A 14959-nucleotide genomic window follows, 5' to 3' on the forward strand; every position below is an offset into this window, starting at 1 on the left:
TCTTTGAGGAGTGTGAGACGTACTGGGCACCGTCCTCACAGGCTAACGAACTCTATGAGCAGCTGGCAACAAGGAAGTACCGGGAGATACTCAGAGAACAAATACAGTATGAAGAAATATTGCTTGCATCGATAATAACAAGGCTGCTAAAAGGAGGCTATAGAATGTTGCAGGCCTGTACACAGTGGGGGGGGGTGTGCTACAATCACCATGGTAATGTATGTATCATGAAATCATACTGTTCTCCAGGATCACCGAGTTCCTAGGGAGTGGAGCATTTGGAACAGTCAACAAGGGACTGTGGCAGAGCCCGGGGGGAGCCATGGAGGTGGCCATCAAGACAAACCAGAGCAAAGACGAGGAAGACAAAGTCAAGTTTCTCCAGGAGGCGGCCATCATGGGTCAGTTCAGACATCCCAACGTGGTCAAGCTGTATGGAGTAGTCACTGTGGGGGAACCAGTGAGTTATTTGTTTACTTTAAACTTTGCACATTTGAATCACTACCTGTTTGAAAAACTGATGTATAGGTGATGATTGTTTTGGATTTACTGTCAAATGGAGACTTGCGAAACTTTCTCATAAAGATACAACCGGAGTAAGTGCTGTTAAAACTAATTGCATACAGCTGTCAATGTGCCTTCGTGCATGATAACAGGCCAGGAGAGATGGTTCCTTCAAACACTCCTAAACTATTGTTGAAGTTCTGTCAGCAAATCTCGAGTGGAATGGACTATCTTGCCAGGAAAGCATTTGTGCACAGAGATCTTGCAGCCAGGAACATACTGGTGTCAGAGGACAAAGTGTGCAAGGTGGGGAACTATATGTAGTGTTACCATCTTTGTAATCGTTAGTGAATTTACAGATCAGTGATTTTGGCATGTCACGTGATCTGATGGACGAGAGTTACTATGTGTCCCAGGGAGGCAAGATACCAGTCAAGTGGACAGCCCCAGAGGTAAGAGCTCCATTGCTAAAGCTAGGGTGGGTCATGCTCTGTTGTTGTTGCTACAGGCACTCCACTACAAGAAGTATTCGGTGGCCAGTGATGTGTGGAGCTTTGGTTGTGTCATGTACGAGATATGGAGTCTGGGGCACAAACCATTTGAGGCTTTCTCTAATGTGGAGGTATAATTGAATGGCTACTACGTACTAAATTACCAGCTTAACTATTGTTTTAAATATACAGACGATCAAGATGGTAGACAAGGGAGTTCGGTTGGCACCTCCACCTGGGTGCCCTCGAGAGCTATACAAACTCATGGTTGAGTGCTGGTGAGTGGCTCTTTGTACTCCTAGTTCAACTCACTTAAGGCCTAGTATTATTATGGCGTTGAATCAATGCAACTATATTATTATTGATATTTTGCAATTGTTATTAGTGGCAGGTCTGTAAGATTAGAGAGGCCAATCAGATTATGTGTTAAAATTCAACATTTTGTCAGGGCCATAATTTGTCAGTTTTCGGCCTTAAACCATAGGGAATAAAATCTATAGTATCGTCACAGAACTCTATAGCTACAGAGCCAATTTTCTAGCGACCATAACTACAGTCCTGTTAGTGCATTGCAAGTGATGATACTCGTGCTCTGCACACTGCAGGCATTCTGAGACGTCTAGACGTCCCTCGTTCCACCAGCTGGTGGAGATGCTCTCACAGGCGGACTTTGAACTGCTCCTCTGGAATAAGACTGACAGTGGAGTGGGGCCGCAGGTGACGGTGGTGGGGGCGTCATTGGAGGCAGCAAAGAACTTGTACACTGACTTGCAGAATGCGTATATTAAGCAACCAAACAAAGATTAAATTTATGTTTGTGTCCATGTGTTATTTTTATTTGTTTGTTGTGTGTACATTCTATATACATTGTCCTAATCATTGCACCCCCATATTTTGCATTATTGTCAATGAAACCTTACAATGTGCATGGTCTAATATTGTGTGGCTATAGCAACGAGAAGGTGCTAACTTATTTCCTGAGTGTAGATCTATAGCTAGCTGTCTGTACAAAGTTGTCATCTCAAGTTAGAGAGATGTCCACCATTACAGTCTACCTTTTGCTCTCACTGTCTGTGCTGTGCACTATCACTGGGAAAGGTATACGGTAAAAGATCAAGTGTGCTCACCGCACTTCAGTGTATGCATGTAGATCTAGATGCAATATTAATTATGATATGCAAGACTATGTAAATTCAAATGCATCATAATTTATGTAATTATCCTTGTGGTCTGCAGGTCAGAGCTGCCTTGATGGGTTTTCTTCAGTCTCCGCCTGTACATCATCATCATGTCCCTTCCAGGGGGAATCTGGTAACTCCCGGCAACTACGACTCTTTCCTTCCATGAGGATTACTTGTAATGGGACGCTAGTGGGATTGTCTGTAGCAGGAAAGACTCGAAATGGAGGAGCTTACCCTATTCTGCAGATTTGGAGACTCAATGGCTCCGCGTCCAATGAATATGAGAGAATCAGTGAATACACATTCCCAAACGTTGGATGCACTCAGCAACCTAACAATGTCTGGCAGTGTACAGTCAGTCCATCCATTGACGTTGAGGTGGGAGACATCATTGGAATCAATCTCCCTCGCAATCATATGAACTTCGCAGCATTTGGAATTTACTTTACCCCATCATCTTTTACCAGCTACATACTAGGCAGTACATCAAACACAACATTCTCAGTACCTGGATCTACTACTGCCAGTGCTCAACCTGTGCTTACTCTGGACATTCTGAAACAAGGTATCAATAATTATTATGATGATTTAGATTTAATACTGTTCTATACAGATACTGAGACCACTACTCCTGAGCTGACAACACAGGCCCCAACTACTCAATTGGAAACAGAAGGTCCTGCTACTCAGCCCGCAACACAGGCCCCAACTACTCAACCAGAAAACCAAACTATTTCACAAGGTGCTGGGCAGTCAGGTAGAGGTACAGGGATAGCTGGTCTGTTGGTTGGTGGTGTGGTTGGTGTGCTACTGTTAGTGCTGATTGTTGTAATTGTTGTCATATTTCTGTTGTGGAACCGAAAGAGAAGTAGATATAACACGAACAATACCAAACGTCGTGGTACACATATTGAGAACATGACGTATGATGATGTTAACACTGCTCATGTGAATGATTCTGTTTTCCTACCAATGGATAATGTCAACTATGATTGTCACAGTAAGTTCATGCAGCTCCTTCAATTTGTGCATACCTTGCTTTGCGTATTGCAAGAAAGCAAATACCTTTCACAGTAGCTACTTATTGTAATATCACGCACTAACAGACATGATTATGGAGAACTGTGGTGACTATGACGAGATAAATGATAATGTACCCGTGGGAGATTACGAAACAACGATTGATCCGAATGACTATTGCTCCACCCCTCTACCACCTCTCTCTGCTTATAAGGACCCCATGGCAGGTTTGGAATACGAGACCCCAGTCTCCACTCTGGGAAAGGTGTGTTGTATAATGTAGAATCATGTTATTTTCTTTGTCGGTGATTATATGAAAACTTCCTTGTTGAAAGTAAACCTGTGAAATGATAGTGTGCTGATGAGGTATTGTTTGCAGGGGGTCAGCCCCCCCGGAGAGTGGGGGTTGGTGGTGCCGTCACAGGAGCAGAGGAGCAAGGCCTCAACTCAGAATGGTGTCTCTGGGAAAGACCTCTATGCTGCCATCAAAACAGTGAGCTCATATAATTATACCTTCATAGAGCGGTGTGCATGGAATGTCAATATTTACACATTTACGTGTTAATCCACTGCTTCATACCACCGGACAGTCAAATACATGTTTTTATCTCACCTTTATTATTAGCATATGCTAATTGCTCAAAATTATCTTCTTTTATCAGTACAAAGTGCAGTATTTTCACTATTCACTAGATGTGAAAGTTCACGCACGCATATGCTGCATATTGTCACCCTAATTTATAGAGAATGGTTTTCGTTTACAATGGAAACTGGAGGTTTTAGTTTATCATACCATACCCATTCTGCATATAGCAACACCACCCACACACACATGCCCACACCACCCACACACACATGCCCACACCACCCACACACATGCCCACACACACATGCCCACACCACCCACACACATTCCCACACCACACACACACGCCCACACCACCCACACACACAGTCTCAGTACAGCTATGCGGGACCAGCTCCTAAGTTCTTTGAGGAGTGTGAAACGTATTGGGCACCGTCCTCACAGGCTAACGAACTCTATAAGCAGCTGGCAGCAAGGAAGTACCGGGAGATACTCAGAGAACAAATACAGTACGGAGTAACATTGCTTGCATCGTTAACACAAGGCCTGAATTAAATGAGGCTAGAGAATGTTCCAGGCCTGTACACAGTGGGGGGGGGGGGGGGAGTGCTACAATCACCATGGTATGTATCATGAAATCATATTGTTCTCCAGGATCACCGAGTTCCTAGGGAGTGGAGCATTTGGAACAGTCAACAAGGGACTGTGGCAGAGCCCGGGGGGAGCCATGGAGGTGGCCATCAAAACCAACCAGAGCAAAGATGAGGAAGAAAAAGTCAAGTTCCTCCAGGAGGCGGCCATCATGGGACAGTTTAGACATCCCAACGTTGTCAAGCTGTACGGAGTGGTCACTGTGGGGGAACCAGTGAGTTACTTGCTTAAGGCCTTTGAAATTGGCACATTTGAATCACTACCTGTTATGTATAGGTGATGATTGTTTTGGATTTGCTGTCAAATGGAGACTTGCAAAACTTTCTCATAAAGATGCAACCAGAGTAAGTGCAGTTCAAACTATAATTGCATACAGCTGTCAATGTGCCTCCGTGCATGATAGCAGGCCAGGAGAGATGGTTCCTTCAAACACTCCTAAACTATTGTTGAAGTTCTGCCAGCAAATCTCGAGTGGAATGGACTATCTCGCCAGGAAAGCATTTGTGCACAGAGATCTTGCAGCCAGGAACATACTGGTGTCAGAGGACAAAGTGTGCAAGGTGGGGAACTATATGTAGTGTTGAAATCTATCTTTGTAACCGTCGAATTAACAGATCAGTGATTTTGGTATGTCACGTGATCTGATGGACGAGAGTTACTATGTGTCCCAGGGAGGCAAGATACCAGTCAAGTGGACAGCCCTTGAGGTGAGTGTACAACAGATCAGTGTTCCTTTGAAATGTTGTTGCTACAGGCGCTCCATTACAGTAAATACTCGACAGCCAGTGATGTGTGGAGCTTTGGTTGTGTCATGTACGAGATATGGAGTCTGGGACACAAACCATTTGAAGCTTTCTCTAATGTGGAGGTATATAAATTAATGGAATTACTAAATAACCAGCTTGATAATTACTACAGACGATCAAGATGGTAGACAAGGGAGTTCGACTGCCACCACCACCTGGGTGCCCTCGAGAGCTGTACAAGCTCATGGTTGAGTGTTGGTGAGTGCTTCTTGTACTTCTACTATTATATATGCGGGAATATGCCCTAACATATAAAAAAAGTTGTACAAGTATTTCTATGGAGAGTTGAACCAATGTAAACAGTTTTTATTGAATCTGTTATTGTAGTGCACATGCAAGAGTGATAAATTATTGGCCTAGCGCATGCACGACTGTGCATTTCAAATGATGATCTGCACACTGCAGGCATTCTGAGACGTCTAGACGTCCCTCGTTCCACCAGCTGGTGGAGATGCTCTCACAGGCGGACTTTGAACTGCTCCTCTGGAATAAGACTGACAGTGGAGTGGGGCCGCAGGTGACGGTGGTGGGGGCGTCATTGGAGGCAGCAAAGAACTTGTACACTGACTTGCAGAATGCGTATATTAAGCAACCAAACAAAGATTAAATTTATTTTCGTGTGTATGTGTTATTTTTATTTTGTTGTGTGTATATACAATGTCCTAATCATTGCACCCTTATTTGCATTTGTGGATATTGTCAATGAAACCATACAATGCATGCATGGTCTAATTGTGTGGCTAGATAAGCAATGAGAAGGTGATCCGATCACTTAATTCCTGAGTGTAGATTCTTTAGCTAGCTATCTATACAAAGTTGTCATCTTAAGTTAGAGAGATGTCCACCATTACAGTCTACCTTTTGCTCTCACTGTCTGTGCTGAGCACCATCAATGGACAAGGTATGCAACTTATATAGACTAGATCTAGATGCAATTTAAATGCATCATCTTCTTGTGGTCTGCAGGTCAGAGCTGCCTTGATGGATTTGCTTCAGTGACTAACAACACCTGTACATCATCATCATGCCCCTTCCAGGGGTTAACTGGTAACTCACGGCAACTACAACTCTTCCCTTCCATGAGGATTACTTGTAATGGGATGCTAGTGGGATTGTCTGTAGCAGGAGAGACTCGAAAGGCAGGAAATAGCAATTACCCTATTCTGCAGATTTGGAGACCCACTGGCCCCATGTCCAATGACTATGAGAAAATCAGTGAATACATGTACACATTCCCAAACGTTGGATGCACCCAGACTAACAATGTCTGGCAGTGTACAGTCAGTCCATCCATTGACGTTGAGGTGGGAGACATCATTGGAATCAATCTCCCTCGCAATCATATGAACTTCGCAGCATTTGGAATTTACTTTACCCCATCATCTTTTACCAGCTACATACTAGGCAGTACAACAGCCTCAACATTCTCAGTACCTGGATCTACTACTGCCAGTGCTCAACCTGTGCTTACTCTGAACATTCAGGAACAAGGTATTAATATTATATCATCGATATATATTTGATGCTGTTTCTATACATACAGTCACTGAGGCCACTACTCTTGAACCGACAACACAGGCCTCAACTACTGAACAAGGTGAGTCAGACGTATTGCAGCATATCCACACCTACACCCTTCTCAACCTCAACCCCCACTCCTAATCCCTGACCATTATTCCTCCTGCAGCGTCCCCTTCTACACCTTCTAGTGATCCCCCAGCAGCCACTGGAGATGGCTCTACAGGTTCACCCCCAGAGGACACCTCCGTCTCTTCTGTTGCAACCAGTACTAGTACCAGTACTAATGGAGATGTCTCCACAACTCCACCCCAGGATGACACTTATGTCTCTTCTGTTGCAGCCACGAGTGCTCATACCGGTACTCCCTCTATGATACAGGTTGATGCAACTACCACTACCGCCAGTGCTAGCGGAGCTAGTTCAAAGAATCAGACTGGAACAGAAGCCGTTGTAATTGTCCTAATACTCTTACTGCTCCTTGCTCTAGGAACTGTGACTGTTGTTCTGATTCTATATTGGAGGAAACACAGACGCAATGCGAGGATAAAGACTCTACAATTTCAAGGCACTGGGTCTACTAGGAGCAATGCAATTGGAATGAGAATATTAACCACTGACTCCAAAATAGAACCATTACTGGAACGAAAGTCTCGTAAGTAGTGCAGTCATAATATCAGCTTAAGGAATGTATCTCTCATTTTACAGTTGATGAGTTGGAGACGGATAAGCTGCACTATGACTACGTGGTGGACAGCCAGTATTCAATGATTACCACCAGTCAAATGTACGAGGCCCCAGGCCCAGACCTGTCCAGTGAACCAGAGTATCAGTACGCCACTGTTGAAGCTACTACCCCCTCACGACTGAACCAGGTGACCATCATTATACGGCATTGCTTTTATGGGATTACTGTGTACACAGCATATTGTGTACTTCAGCCTCACATGCTCTGATTTCAGGTGGCTATGTATACAGCATTTGCTTTTTTAGAATAACATTGTTTGTAAACTATGCTACAGAACCGTACTGGTCCAGTAGCAGACCGTGCGGTGGACTGGGGTGTGGTCGTACCCTCGCTGGAACAGAGACAGCTGTACAACACTATGAGGTATGAATGCTCACCCTTGAGCGAAAGTGAAAGCATCTACGATGTTATCAAGTCGGTGAGTGCTGTTGTTGACTATCAATACACATACACAATTCTCCATTGTGTATCTCTTATGGTAAACATTTGTAGCACCTGATTACAAACAATGATATTGTCATAGCGATTGTATTGATGGAGCAGTCATAACAATATAATCTGATGATGTACTTCATTAGATGTGTCTTCCTTATAGAACACACTGCAACAGGAGCAGTTGTCCTTCTTTGAAGAGGCGGACGTCTACTGGGCGCCTTCATCAGACGCTAAAGAGCTGTATAAGCAACTCTCCTTGAAGAGATACCGGGAAATCCTCAGACAGAGTGTCCAGTAAGATCCCCATAGTACAAGCATCGTATTACTGACTGTATTTGGCAGGATTGTCGATGTGTTAGGCAGTGGAGCGTTTGGTACTGTTAGTCAGGGTGTGTGGCAGAGCCCGGGGGGAGCCATGGAGGTGGCCATTAAGACCAACCAGAGCAAAGAGGAGGGAGACAGAATCAAGTTCCTCCAGGAGGCGGCCATCATGGGTCAGTTTAGACATCCCAATATCGTGAAGCTGATAGGAGTGGTCACATTGGGAGAGCCGGTGAGTCTGCTAAACAGTGCATTTATTTATGTATATTCACGTACATATTCATAATTAGGTGATGATAGTTCTTGAGCTTCTATCAAATGGTGATCTGCACAAGTTTCTAAACAAAATGAGACCACGGTTGGTGATTTATAATTTCTATTCATTACTGACTGTCATGGTGATCGCATTGCCCCAGGCCGAATGGAATGGTACCTTCCAGCACTCCCAAGCTCTTATTGGGCTTCTGCAAGCAAGTATCTTGTGGGATGAAGTACTTGGCTGAGAAAGGTTTTGTTCACAGGGACCTAGCAGCTCGAAATGTCCTCCTGTCCCAGGACAAATGTTGCAAGGTTAGACAATTAATTACATTGTGGGTATCTTTTTGTGATACAGATCAGTGATTTTGGTATGTCACGTGATCTGATGGACGAGAGTTACTATGTGTCTCAGGGAGGCAAGATACCAGTCAAGTGGACAGCCCCAGAGGTGAGTGTACTAACAGATCAGTGTTCCTTTGAAATGTTGTTGCTACAGGCGCTCTATTACAGTAAATACTCGACAGCCAGTGATGTGTGGAGCTTTGGTTGTGTCATGTACGAGATATGGAGTCTGGGGCACAAACCATTTGAAGCTTTCTCTAACAACGAAGTAAATAGAACATTCATGCAGCATTAATTAAAAATACATAACAATGTTAACAGTTGATAATTGTAATAATTATACTAGACGTTGCGGAAGGTTGAGAAGGGTCTTCGACTGCCCCCTCCTCCCGGCTGCTCTAGAGAGCTGTACAAAGTTATGATAGCATGTTGGTGAGTTGATATATACACAGGGAGAGCAAAAATAGCAATTAAGTGTTGTCTGCTGAGCTTAACTGTGCAGTATGAATGCAGTCTGTGTTGTCTTTACTGCAGGAATCCTGACTCCTCTGAGCGTCCATCCTTCCCCCAGCTGGTAGAGAAGCTCTCTCATGCTGACTTTGAGTTGCTTCTCTGGAAGAGTGAGGATATTGGGGTGGGGCCTAAAGTCTCGTTGGTGGGGTCTCCACTGAAGGCTGGACAACATCTCTACAGAGACTTGCAATTGACTTACTTGACATCTCCGAATGTAGTTTTGGATTGGTTTGCTTAAAATTTTTTCACATTGTTTTTGATTTGTTTGTACGTTTGACTAGTTTCTACAGCTGCAAATATATTTCCCACTTTTTTGTAATCCTCTTTATAAGGAATAACTCCTCTGGATTCGAATTCTGCCTGCATATGCATGCTAATTTAAATGCAAAAATGCAATTAATTTATGAAGCCTCATTCAAAGCCTAGGCTAATTCTCCAGTTGCCCAAGTCTCAAGTAATGTTGTAGGCAGGGCATTTCCCTTTTATCATAAACAGCTAGCTATAGTCTAGCTATACTGTACTATACTATAGCAAGAAAATGAATGAGCTGGTGATCTTGTCCCAGTGTGCCGTGGCTGCAGTCCTCCTGCTAGCCAGTGTGAATGTGAATGGACTTGAAACAGCTCAAGGTGAGATGTGTGGAATGAACCAGTGCATGATGCATCATAGATCTAGATCTACATTTCTATCTCCTGAGCTACAATCTCCTTGGAGCATGTGTAAATAATAGGAATTATGATATCTTGCCAGTTTGTGTAGTCGGTGATAAATAATACTCGGCCTAGCCGTTTAATAAGTTTTCTACTTATTCTGCAGGTTTTCCAACTGTTGACTCAATTCGCATAAGAGCCAGCAGATTAAACACGTCACCCTCCCAGCTGCCTGACTTTACAGAGTACTCCGACCCTCGACAGTCACAAGCATTGTATCCTACAATAGGGTTCACCTGCAGTGGCACGATAGAGAGAATACTATTCATTGGAAGAGTGTCCGCTACTGACTCAGCTGATGGTACTGCAACTACTGCAACTACTCCATCCTTTCAGATGTGGAGACAAGCGACGGGTGATGATCTAATGGAACTGGGTGTCGATTATGTACAAGTCAACATTGTACAGAGTATGCAAGTTCCAGTGGATGGGTCAGAGATAGGTGTGTTTGAAGTCAGTGTTGATACTCCATCCTCAGGAATGGGATTTGGCGCGGGTGAGATGCTTGGCTCTCGTGCTAGTACATCGTCTCCTGGTACTATTACCAATCCGAGAATTGCTCCGCTCTATTTACCACATCCCGGTGGTAATATTGTTCTTGGGTCCTTACATACACAAACATTCTTCACAATGGTGGAAACAGTTAGGAGCTTGCCTCTGATTGCAGTTGAGTCAGGTAAAGTTGTTTTTTTTATTAATTCAATTCTCATTATCTTCTCTCCCCCAGATTCTCCCCACTGTGTACACGGAGCTCTACAGATGTCAGTGTTGAACAGTTTAGTGACTAGAATGGCATCTAATGTGGAGCAAATCCGAGTTGTGCCAGAACTGAGCTTCAACTGTAATGTCTCCTTCTCCAGTATTTACATTGGAGCAAACTTTGTCCAACCAGCAGAAACAGATGATAAAGACTTGCAACTAGTGATCTGGAACTGCATAAACTCTAATTGTGAGCGACTATATTCCACTGCAATAGGGAGGGAGCAATTGTCTCTAGATACTCCGAGTGTGTACAAAGCTGTGTTTAACTATGAGCTGAGAGTGACTGAAGGAAGAGATTACGTATTTGGTATTGATCAACCGGCTGGTGCTAGTGTATTAATACAGTATCAACAAGACTTTGGGCCAATCAACTATCACAAAGAATACTCACAAGTCAGTACTATTCAATATGATAATTCAAGCTTCTCACAGAGTCGAGCTCTACCTCTCATACATCCAGAGTACAGTAAGTTACTTATTAGCATGCCCTCAGTATTGCTTTATGATCACTAAACAGGTGATGGGGAAAGTTGCAGCAGTATTGGTAGTTTTATCAATCTCGAAACTTTGAGAAGAAGAGCTCTTCTAATTCAGCCAATATTCACACCCTCTATCTCCTCCGGATCTCGTAAACGCCAGAAAATGTTGATCAATGGATATCAGTACCTCTTCATCAGTTCTCCTTTCCAAACTTCAGGCAGTCTTTCAAGTTTCGTTTTTGCAGCAGCAAATGGATCTCAAACTGGAAATCAATATCCTCAATTTCAAATCTGGAGATGTAATGGTGATAATGAACTTATGAAAGTGTTTGAAACACAAATTGGAGCAGAACTGATATCAAGTGGAATAAACTTATACCAGTCCACTCGACAGTTTGAGTACATGGCTGGTGACGTTGTGGGTCTATTTCAACCTCATTCTGAGCAATCTGCACTAGTAGTAGCCTTCCAAATGCTCAATGATATTGAGTCAAACACTCCGAGCAGCTTCAGAATTCCCAGTGATGCATCTCTGAGTACCTATACATATGACGTAAGTGATTCATCTCGAGAGGACCTTAACTATACACCCTTGGTAACCGTGGAGACAACAGCACAAATGCCGTCAAGTGGAAACGTTGATGTACTACAATCCTGTGTTCCCAATACTGTTTTGCCCACCTCAACCGTATCGTCTGTCACTACTAGCCAAGAAACTGACCCACCATCAACGAATGAGCCTGGGGGTAATGGTGGCTCTCCACTGAGTGTGGTCACTATAGCTGGGTCTACTGTGGGCGCTGTGATTGGACTGCTCCTCGTCATGGTGATGGCGTTGGTTGTATTTATTCTAGCGTTGAAATGCAAGAAAAAGAGAGACAAGTTTGAAATGAGCTCAGTGGAGAATCCCCAATATTCCTCTGGTGGTGGTAAGGATGCACACTTGGGCTTACACACATGTGTGTGTGTGTGTATGTGGCCACAATAGAATCACTATATAGGTCTAGCTTGATAAGGCTTTACACACTAATGTAATTGTGCCATTTTTGATCATGCATTGTCATACAAATAACAATTATTCCCGTAATCCAGGTCAAAATGGCACCAACTCTGCAACCAACAGCTATGCACAAGATTACGCCATCCCCATCCCAAGGAGTGCTGACAATGCTATATACCAGACAGTTGGACAAGCTCCACAGCCGTACGAAGCACCATCTGTTTCCATGGCAATGGCCAATCAGATGAGTGCCGGGGCGTACGAAGTACCGTCCATCACCAGGGCAACAACAAATGGAAGAGGAAACGAGTATCAAACAATAGAGCCGGGAAGCCCCACAAGAGTCTATCACACACTGGAACCCACTGTGGTATGTGTATTTGAATTTTAGCAAAATTAATTAGCTTAATCTTAAATTATTATTGGCTTCTGGTTCTGTCTTGGATTGTATTTACATTTTATGCATAGCTCCAAAACACCCAAGGCAATGGTAGATCAGCTGCTGAAGAGATTGAAATGAGTATCATTGTCCCTACTGGCGTGAGTGTTTGTGACTATAGCCGTCCGTCCATTACCTCACCCCTGATCTCTATTAATAGGATCAGAGAAATAATTTGAGGGCTGCTAATGAGCGAGATATCTACGCATCATTGAAAATTATTCAGGTATGATGATGAGGAAACACTAAACTCTTTAAATACAAGAAATTCTATTTCAGTCCACCACCAGTAGTACTACTAGAACCTCGTTCTTTGAAGAAACTGAAGTGTTCTGGAGACCAGCCTCCAGTCAAACACAAATATACGAGCAGCTGGCCAGTAGGAAATACCGAGAGATACCAAGACACAAGATTCAGTAAGTTTGTAATACTGGTTGGTAGAAACGATCGTTTTATTAATTGCTTTGTTGCTTCATTTCCCTAACCGTTTCTCTACCATGGTTTACATTTTTGCATCATACAGGATAATGGAGGAAATTGGATCTGGTAACTTTGGTGATGTTCACAAGGGTGTGTGGGAGATGCCCGGAGAGAGCAGGCTAGTGGCTGTCAAGACAATGAAACATGGCACTAATAGCACAGACCAAGTCATGTTCCTCCAGGAGGCTGCAGTGAATGGCCAGTTCAGACATCCCAACGTGGTCAAACTGTACGGAGTGGTCACTGTGGGGGAACCGGTGAGTGGAGACATGATAGTCGCGTGTTCAACCACACCTACCTACTTGTTTTGAAAGGTTGTAACTTTAGTTATATCTTGAAATTCTAAAAGCCTGAAGTGAGATCATTCAAAATTAATGATGGTTTAAAATCAATTACAGATCTGTTAGAATGTTCATAATAATTCATTTCTCTGTGGTAGGTCATGATTGTCTTGGAGCTGATGGAACATGGGGACCTTCTCTCATATCTCAAGAACCACTTCACTGGGTACAAGAATTGTTTTTGTTGTTAGTTTTAACTGTCAGTTTGTCAAGTATCACTATAATGTATTTGCTGTGCATGACGTGCGTCCCTCTTATTGCACTCCTCCCTCAGGTCGGTGTTACCTGACTGGCCACATCTGTTGCTAGGTTACTGTCGGCACATTGCAGCTGGTATGGACTACCTCTCTAAGAAAGGGTTCGTCCATCGTGACCTAGCAGCAAGGAATGTTCTCCTGTCTGCAGAGGGCACTTGCAAAGTAAGTTCTTGTGATCAATACTTGACAACTCTGGATTTGTAATCAGTAATGTCGTTGTGATGTCTATTGGCAACCACTCTGGTGTGAATTTTTTGCAGATAACTGATTTTGGAATGTCTCGAGAGATTGAAAATTTCTATGTGGCAAAGGGGGGCGTGGTTCCAGTCAAGTGGACAGCACCTGAGGCACTCAATTACAAGACCTTCTCGACAGCCAGTGATGTGTGGAGCTTTGGTTGTGTCATGTACGAGATATGGAGTCTGGGGCACAAACCATTTGAAAAGAACAGAAATATCGAGGTCAGTATATTGTGTATAAAATCTTAGTGCAGTGTATGATGGTAGTTTTGCATAGGTGCTAAAGTTGGTTGAGGAGGGATATCGACTTCCACCACCTCCTGGTTGCCCTCGTGCAGTGTACCAGGTCATGATACAATGTTGGTACGTCACCCATTGTGTGTGTGTGTGTGTGTGTGTGCAGTGTTGTAGAGAAGCACTTGTTCTCAAGAAAGCTTATTGTGTTTAGAATGTAATATGAAAGTTGTGCAATCATTGTTCTTTAAACGTGTTCTAATAATTGTTGTGTTTAGATTGTACTACTTGTGAGCAGGATTTATTCTAGCCTCATTCCCAGGCCGAGTTGTCTCTAAAATAACGCTAGCTTTATTGCTACTCTCCCTTGCCATTGTGCAGGCACCCAGAGGCCAGCTCCAGACCATCCTTCATGGAGCTACTAGCCTCCTTGTTGAAACCAGTAGAAGAGCTACTGACAATGGAGGTGGTGCGTGCAGACAACGCTAGAGCTGCTGTCATTGGGGCTCCCCTCAAGCACAGCAAGAATCTATATCTGGACCTTCAGAACGTTTATAAGTGTACAGAGGACAATACAGATTAGTTAAAAAAATGTTGTGAGCACATCCCCTTATTTTTTTATATTCCACAAATCAGAAAGAGGG

General features: G+C 43.5%; 4 protein-coding genes across 5 annotated transcripts in view; all 4 read left to right on the top strand.

The window, feature by feature from the left end:
• Positions 1–1921, top strand: part of LOC135351546 (uncharacterized) — a 5801-nt gene extending 3880 nt beyond the window's left edge. The window contains exons 6-13 of the mRNA XM_064550579.1: positions 1–106; positions 250–460; positions 529–596; positions 657–810; positions 864–956; positions 1013–1126; positions 1188–1273; positions 1601–1921. The exon at positions 1–106 is cut by the window's left edge and continues 34 nt beyond it. Coding sequence (XP_064406649.1) covers positions 1–106; positions 250–460; positions 529–596; positions 657–810; positions 864–956; positions 1013–1126; positions 1188–1273; positions 1601–1802 — 1034 coding nt within the window. The 3' untranslated portion in view covers positions 1803–1921. The remainder of the gene's footprint in view (positions 107–249; positions 461–528; positions 597–656; positions 811–863; positions 957–1012; positions 1127–1187; positions 1274–1600) is intronic.
• A 1031-nt stretch (positions 1922–2952) lies between these two features.
• Positions 2953–5883, top strand: LOC135351558 (ephrin type-A receptor 4a-like). Of its 2 annotated transcripts, none has more exons than XM_064550600.1 (11): positions 2953–3176; positions 3283–3461; positions 3576–3689; positions 4152–4291; positions 4437–4647; positions 4710–4777; positions 4837–4993; positions 5048–5140; positions 5188–5301; positions 5352–5437; positions 5645–5883. In XM_064550600.1, the coding sequence occupies exons 1-11, from the start codon at positions 3095–3097 to the stop codon at positions 5844–5846; spliced, it is 1446 nt and encodes a 481-aa protein (XP_064406670.1). In that variant the 5' UTR covers positions 2953–3094; the 3' UTR covers positions 5847–5883. The 2 variants fall into 2 exon arrangements, with proteins under 2 accessions (XP_064406670.1, XP_064406671.1); XM_064550601.1 differs by having other exon boundaries at positions 4840–4993.
• A 120-nt stretch (positions 5884–6003) lies between these two features.
• On the top strand, positions 6004–9722 carry LOC135351551 (probable LIM domain-containing serine/threonine-protein kinase DDB_G0287001). Its single transcript, XM_064550591.1, has 14 exons — positions 6004–6140; positions 6206–6730; positions 6783–6836; positions 6927–7412; positions 7466–7632; positions 7780–7923; positions 8101–8234; positions 8283–8493; positions 8552–8619; positions 8678–8831; positions 8875–8967; positions 9016–9129; positions 9208–9293; positions 9396–9722. The coding sequence occupies exons 1-14, from the start codon at positions 6077–6079 to the stop codon at positions 9610–9612; spliced, it is 2517 nt and encodes an 838-aa protein (XP_064406661.1). The 5' UTR covers positions 6004–6076; the 3' UTR covers positions 9613–9722.
• Positions 9723–9846: 124 nt separating this feature from the next.
• Positions 9847–14947, top strand: LOC135351535 (uncharacterized). The gene is made up of 14 exons (XM_064550553.1): positions 9847–10003; positions 10191–10760; positions 10812–11312; positions 11364–12254; positions 12418–12695; positions 12794–12865; positions 12925–12990; positions 13044–13180; positions 13288–13501; positions 13684–13751; positions 13860–14004; positions 14103–14303; positions 14359–14444; positions 14697–14947. The coding sequence occupies exons 1-14, from the start codon at positions 9913–9915 to the stop codon at positions 14896–14898; spliced, it is 3522 nt and encodes a 1173-aa protein (XP_064406623.1). The 5' UTR covers positions 9847–9912; the 3' UTR covers positions 14899–14947.
• Positions 14948–14959: the final 12 nt, after the last annotated feature.

The sequence above is a fragment of the Halichondria panicea genome, chromosome 17 (genome assembly GCF_963675165.1).
Source record: "Halichondria panicea chromosome 17, odHalPani1.1, whole genome shotgun sequence".
Taxonomy (NCBI): domain Eukaryota; kingdom Metazoa; phylum Porifera; class Demospongiae; order Suberitida; family Halichondriidae; genus Halichondria; species Halichondria panicea.

Coding starts and splice junctions, on each gene's coding strand:
- LOC135351535 (XM_064550553.1), top strand. CDS start 9,913: ATGAATGAGCTGGTGATCTTGTCCCAGTGTGCCGTGGCTGCAGTCCTC. Junction 10,761..10,811: donor TCTGATTGCAGTTGAGTCAG/GTAAAGTTGTTT, acceptor TCTCTCCCCCAG/ATTCTCCCCACTGTGTACAC. Junction 14,445..14,696: donor CAGGTCATGATACAATGTTG/GTACGTCACCCA, acceptor GCCATTGTGCAG/GCACCCAGAGGCCAGCTCCA.
- LOC135351551 (XM_064550591.1), top strand. CDS start 6,077: ATGTCCACCATTACAGTCTACCTTTTGCTCTCACTGTCTGTGCTGAGC. Junction 6,141..6,205: donor GAGCACCATCAATGGACAAG/GTATGCAACTTA, acceptor TGTGGTCTGCAG/GTCAGAGCTGCCTTGATGGA. Junction 6,837..6,926: donor GGCCTCAACTACTGAACAAG/GTGAGTCAGACG, acceptor TTCCTCCTGCAG/CGTCCCCTTCTACACCTTCT.
- LOC135351558 (XM_064550600.1), top strand. CDS start 3,095: ATGACGTATGATGATGTTAACACTGCTCATGTGAATGATTCTGTTTTC. Junction 4,292..4,436: donor ATACTCAGAGAACAAATACA/GTACGGAGTAAC, acceptor ATTGTTCTCCAG/GATCACCGAGTTCCTAGGGA. Junction 4,648..4,709: donor TGGTCACTGTGGGGGAACCA/GTGAGTTACTTG, acceptor TGTTATGTATAG/GTGATGATTGTTTTGGATTT.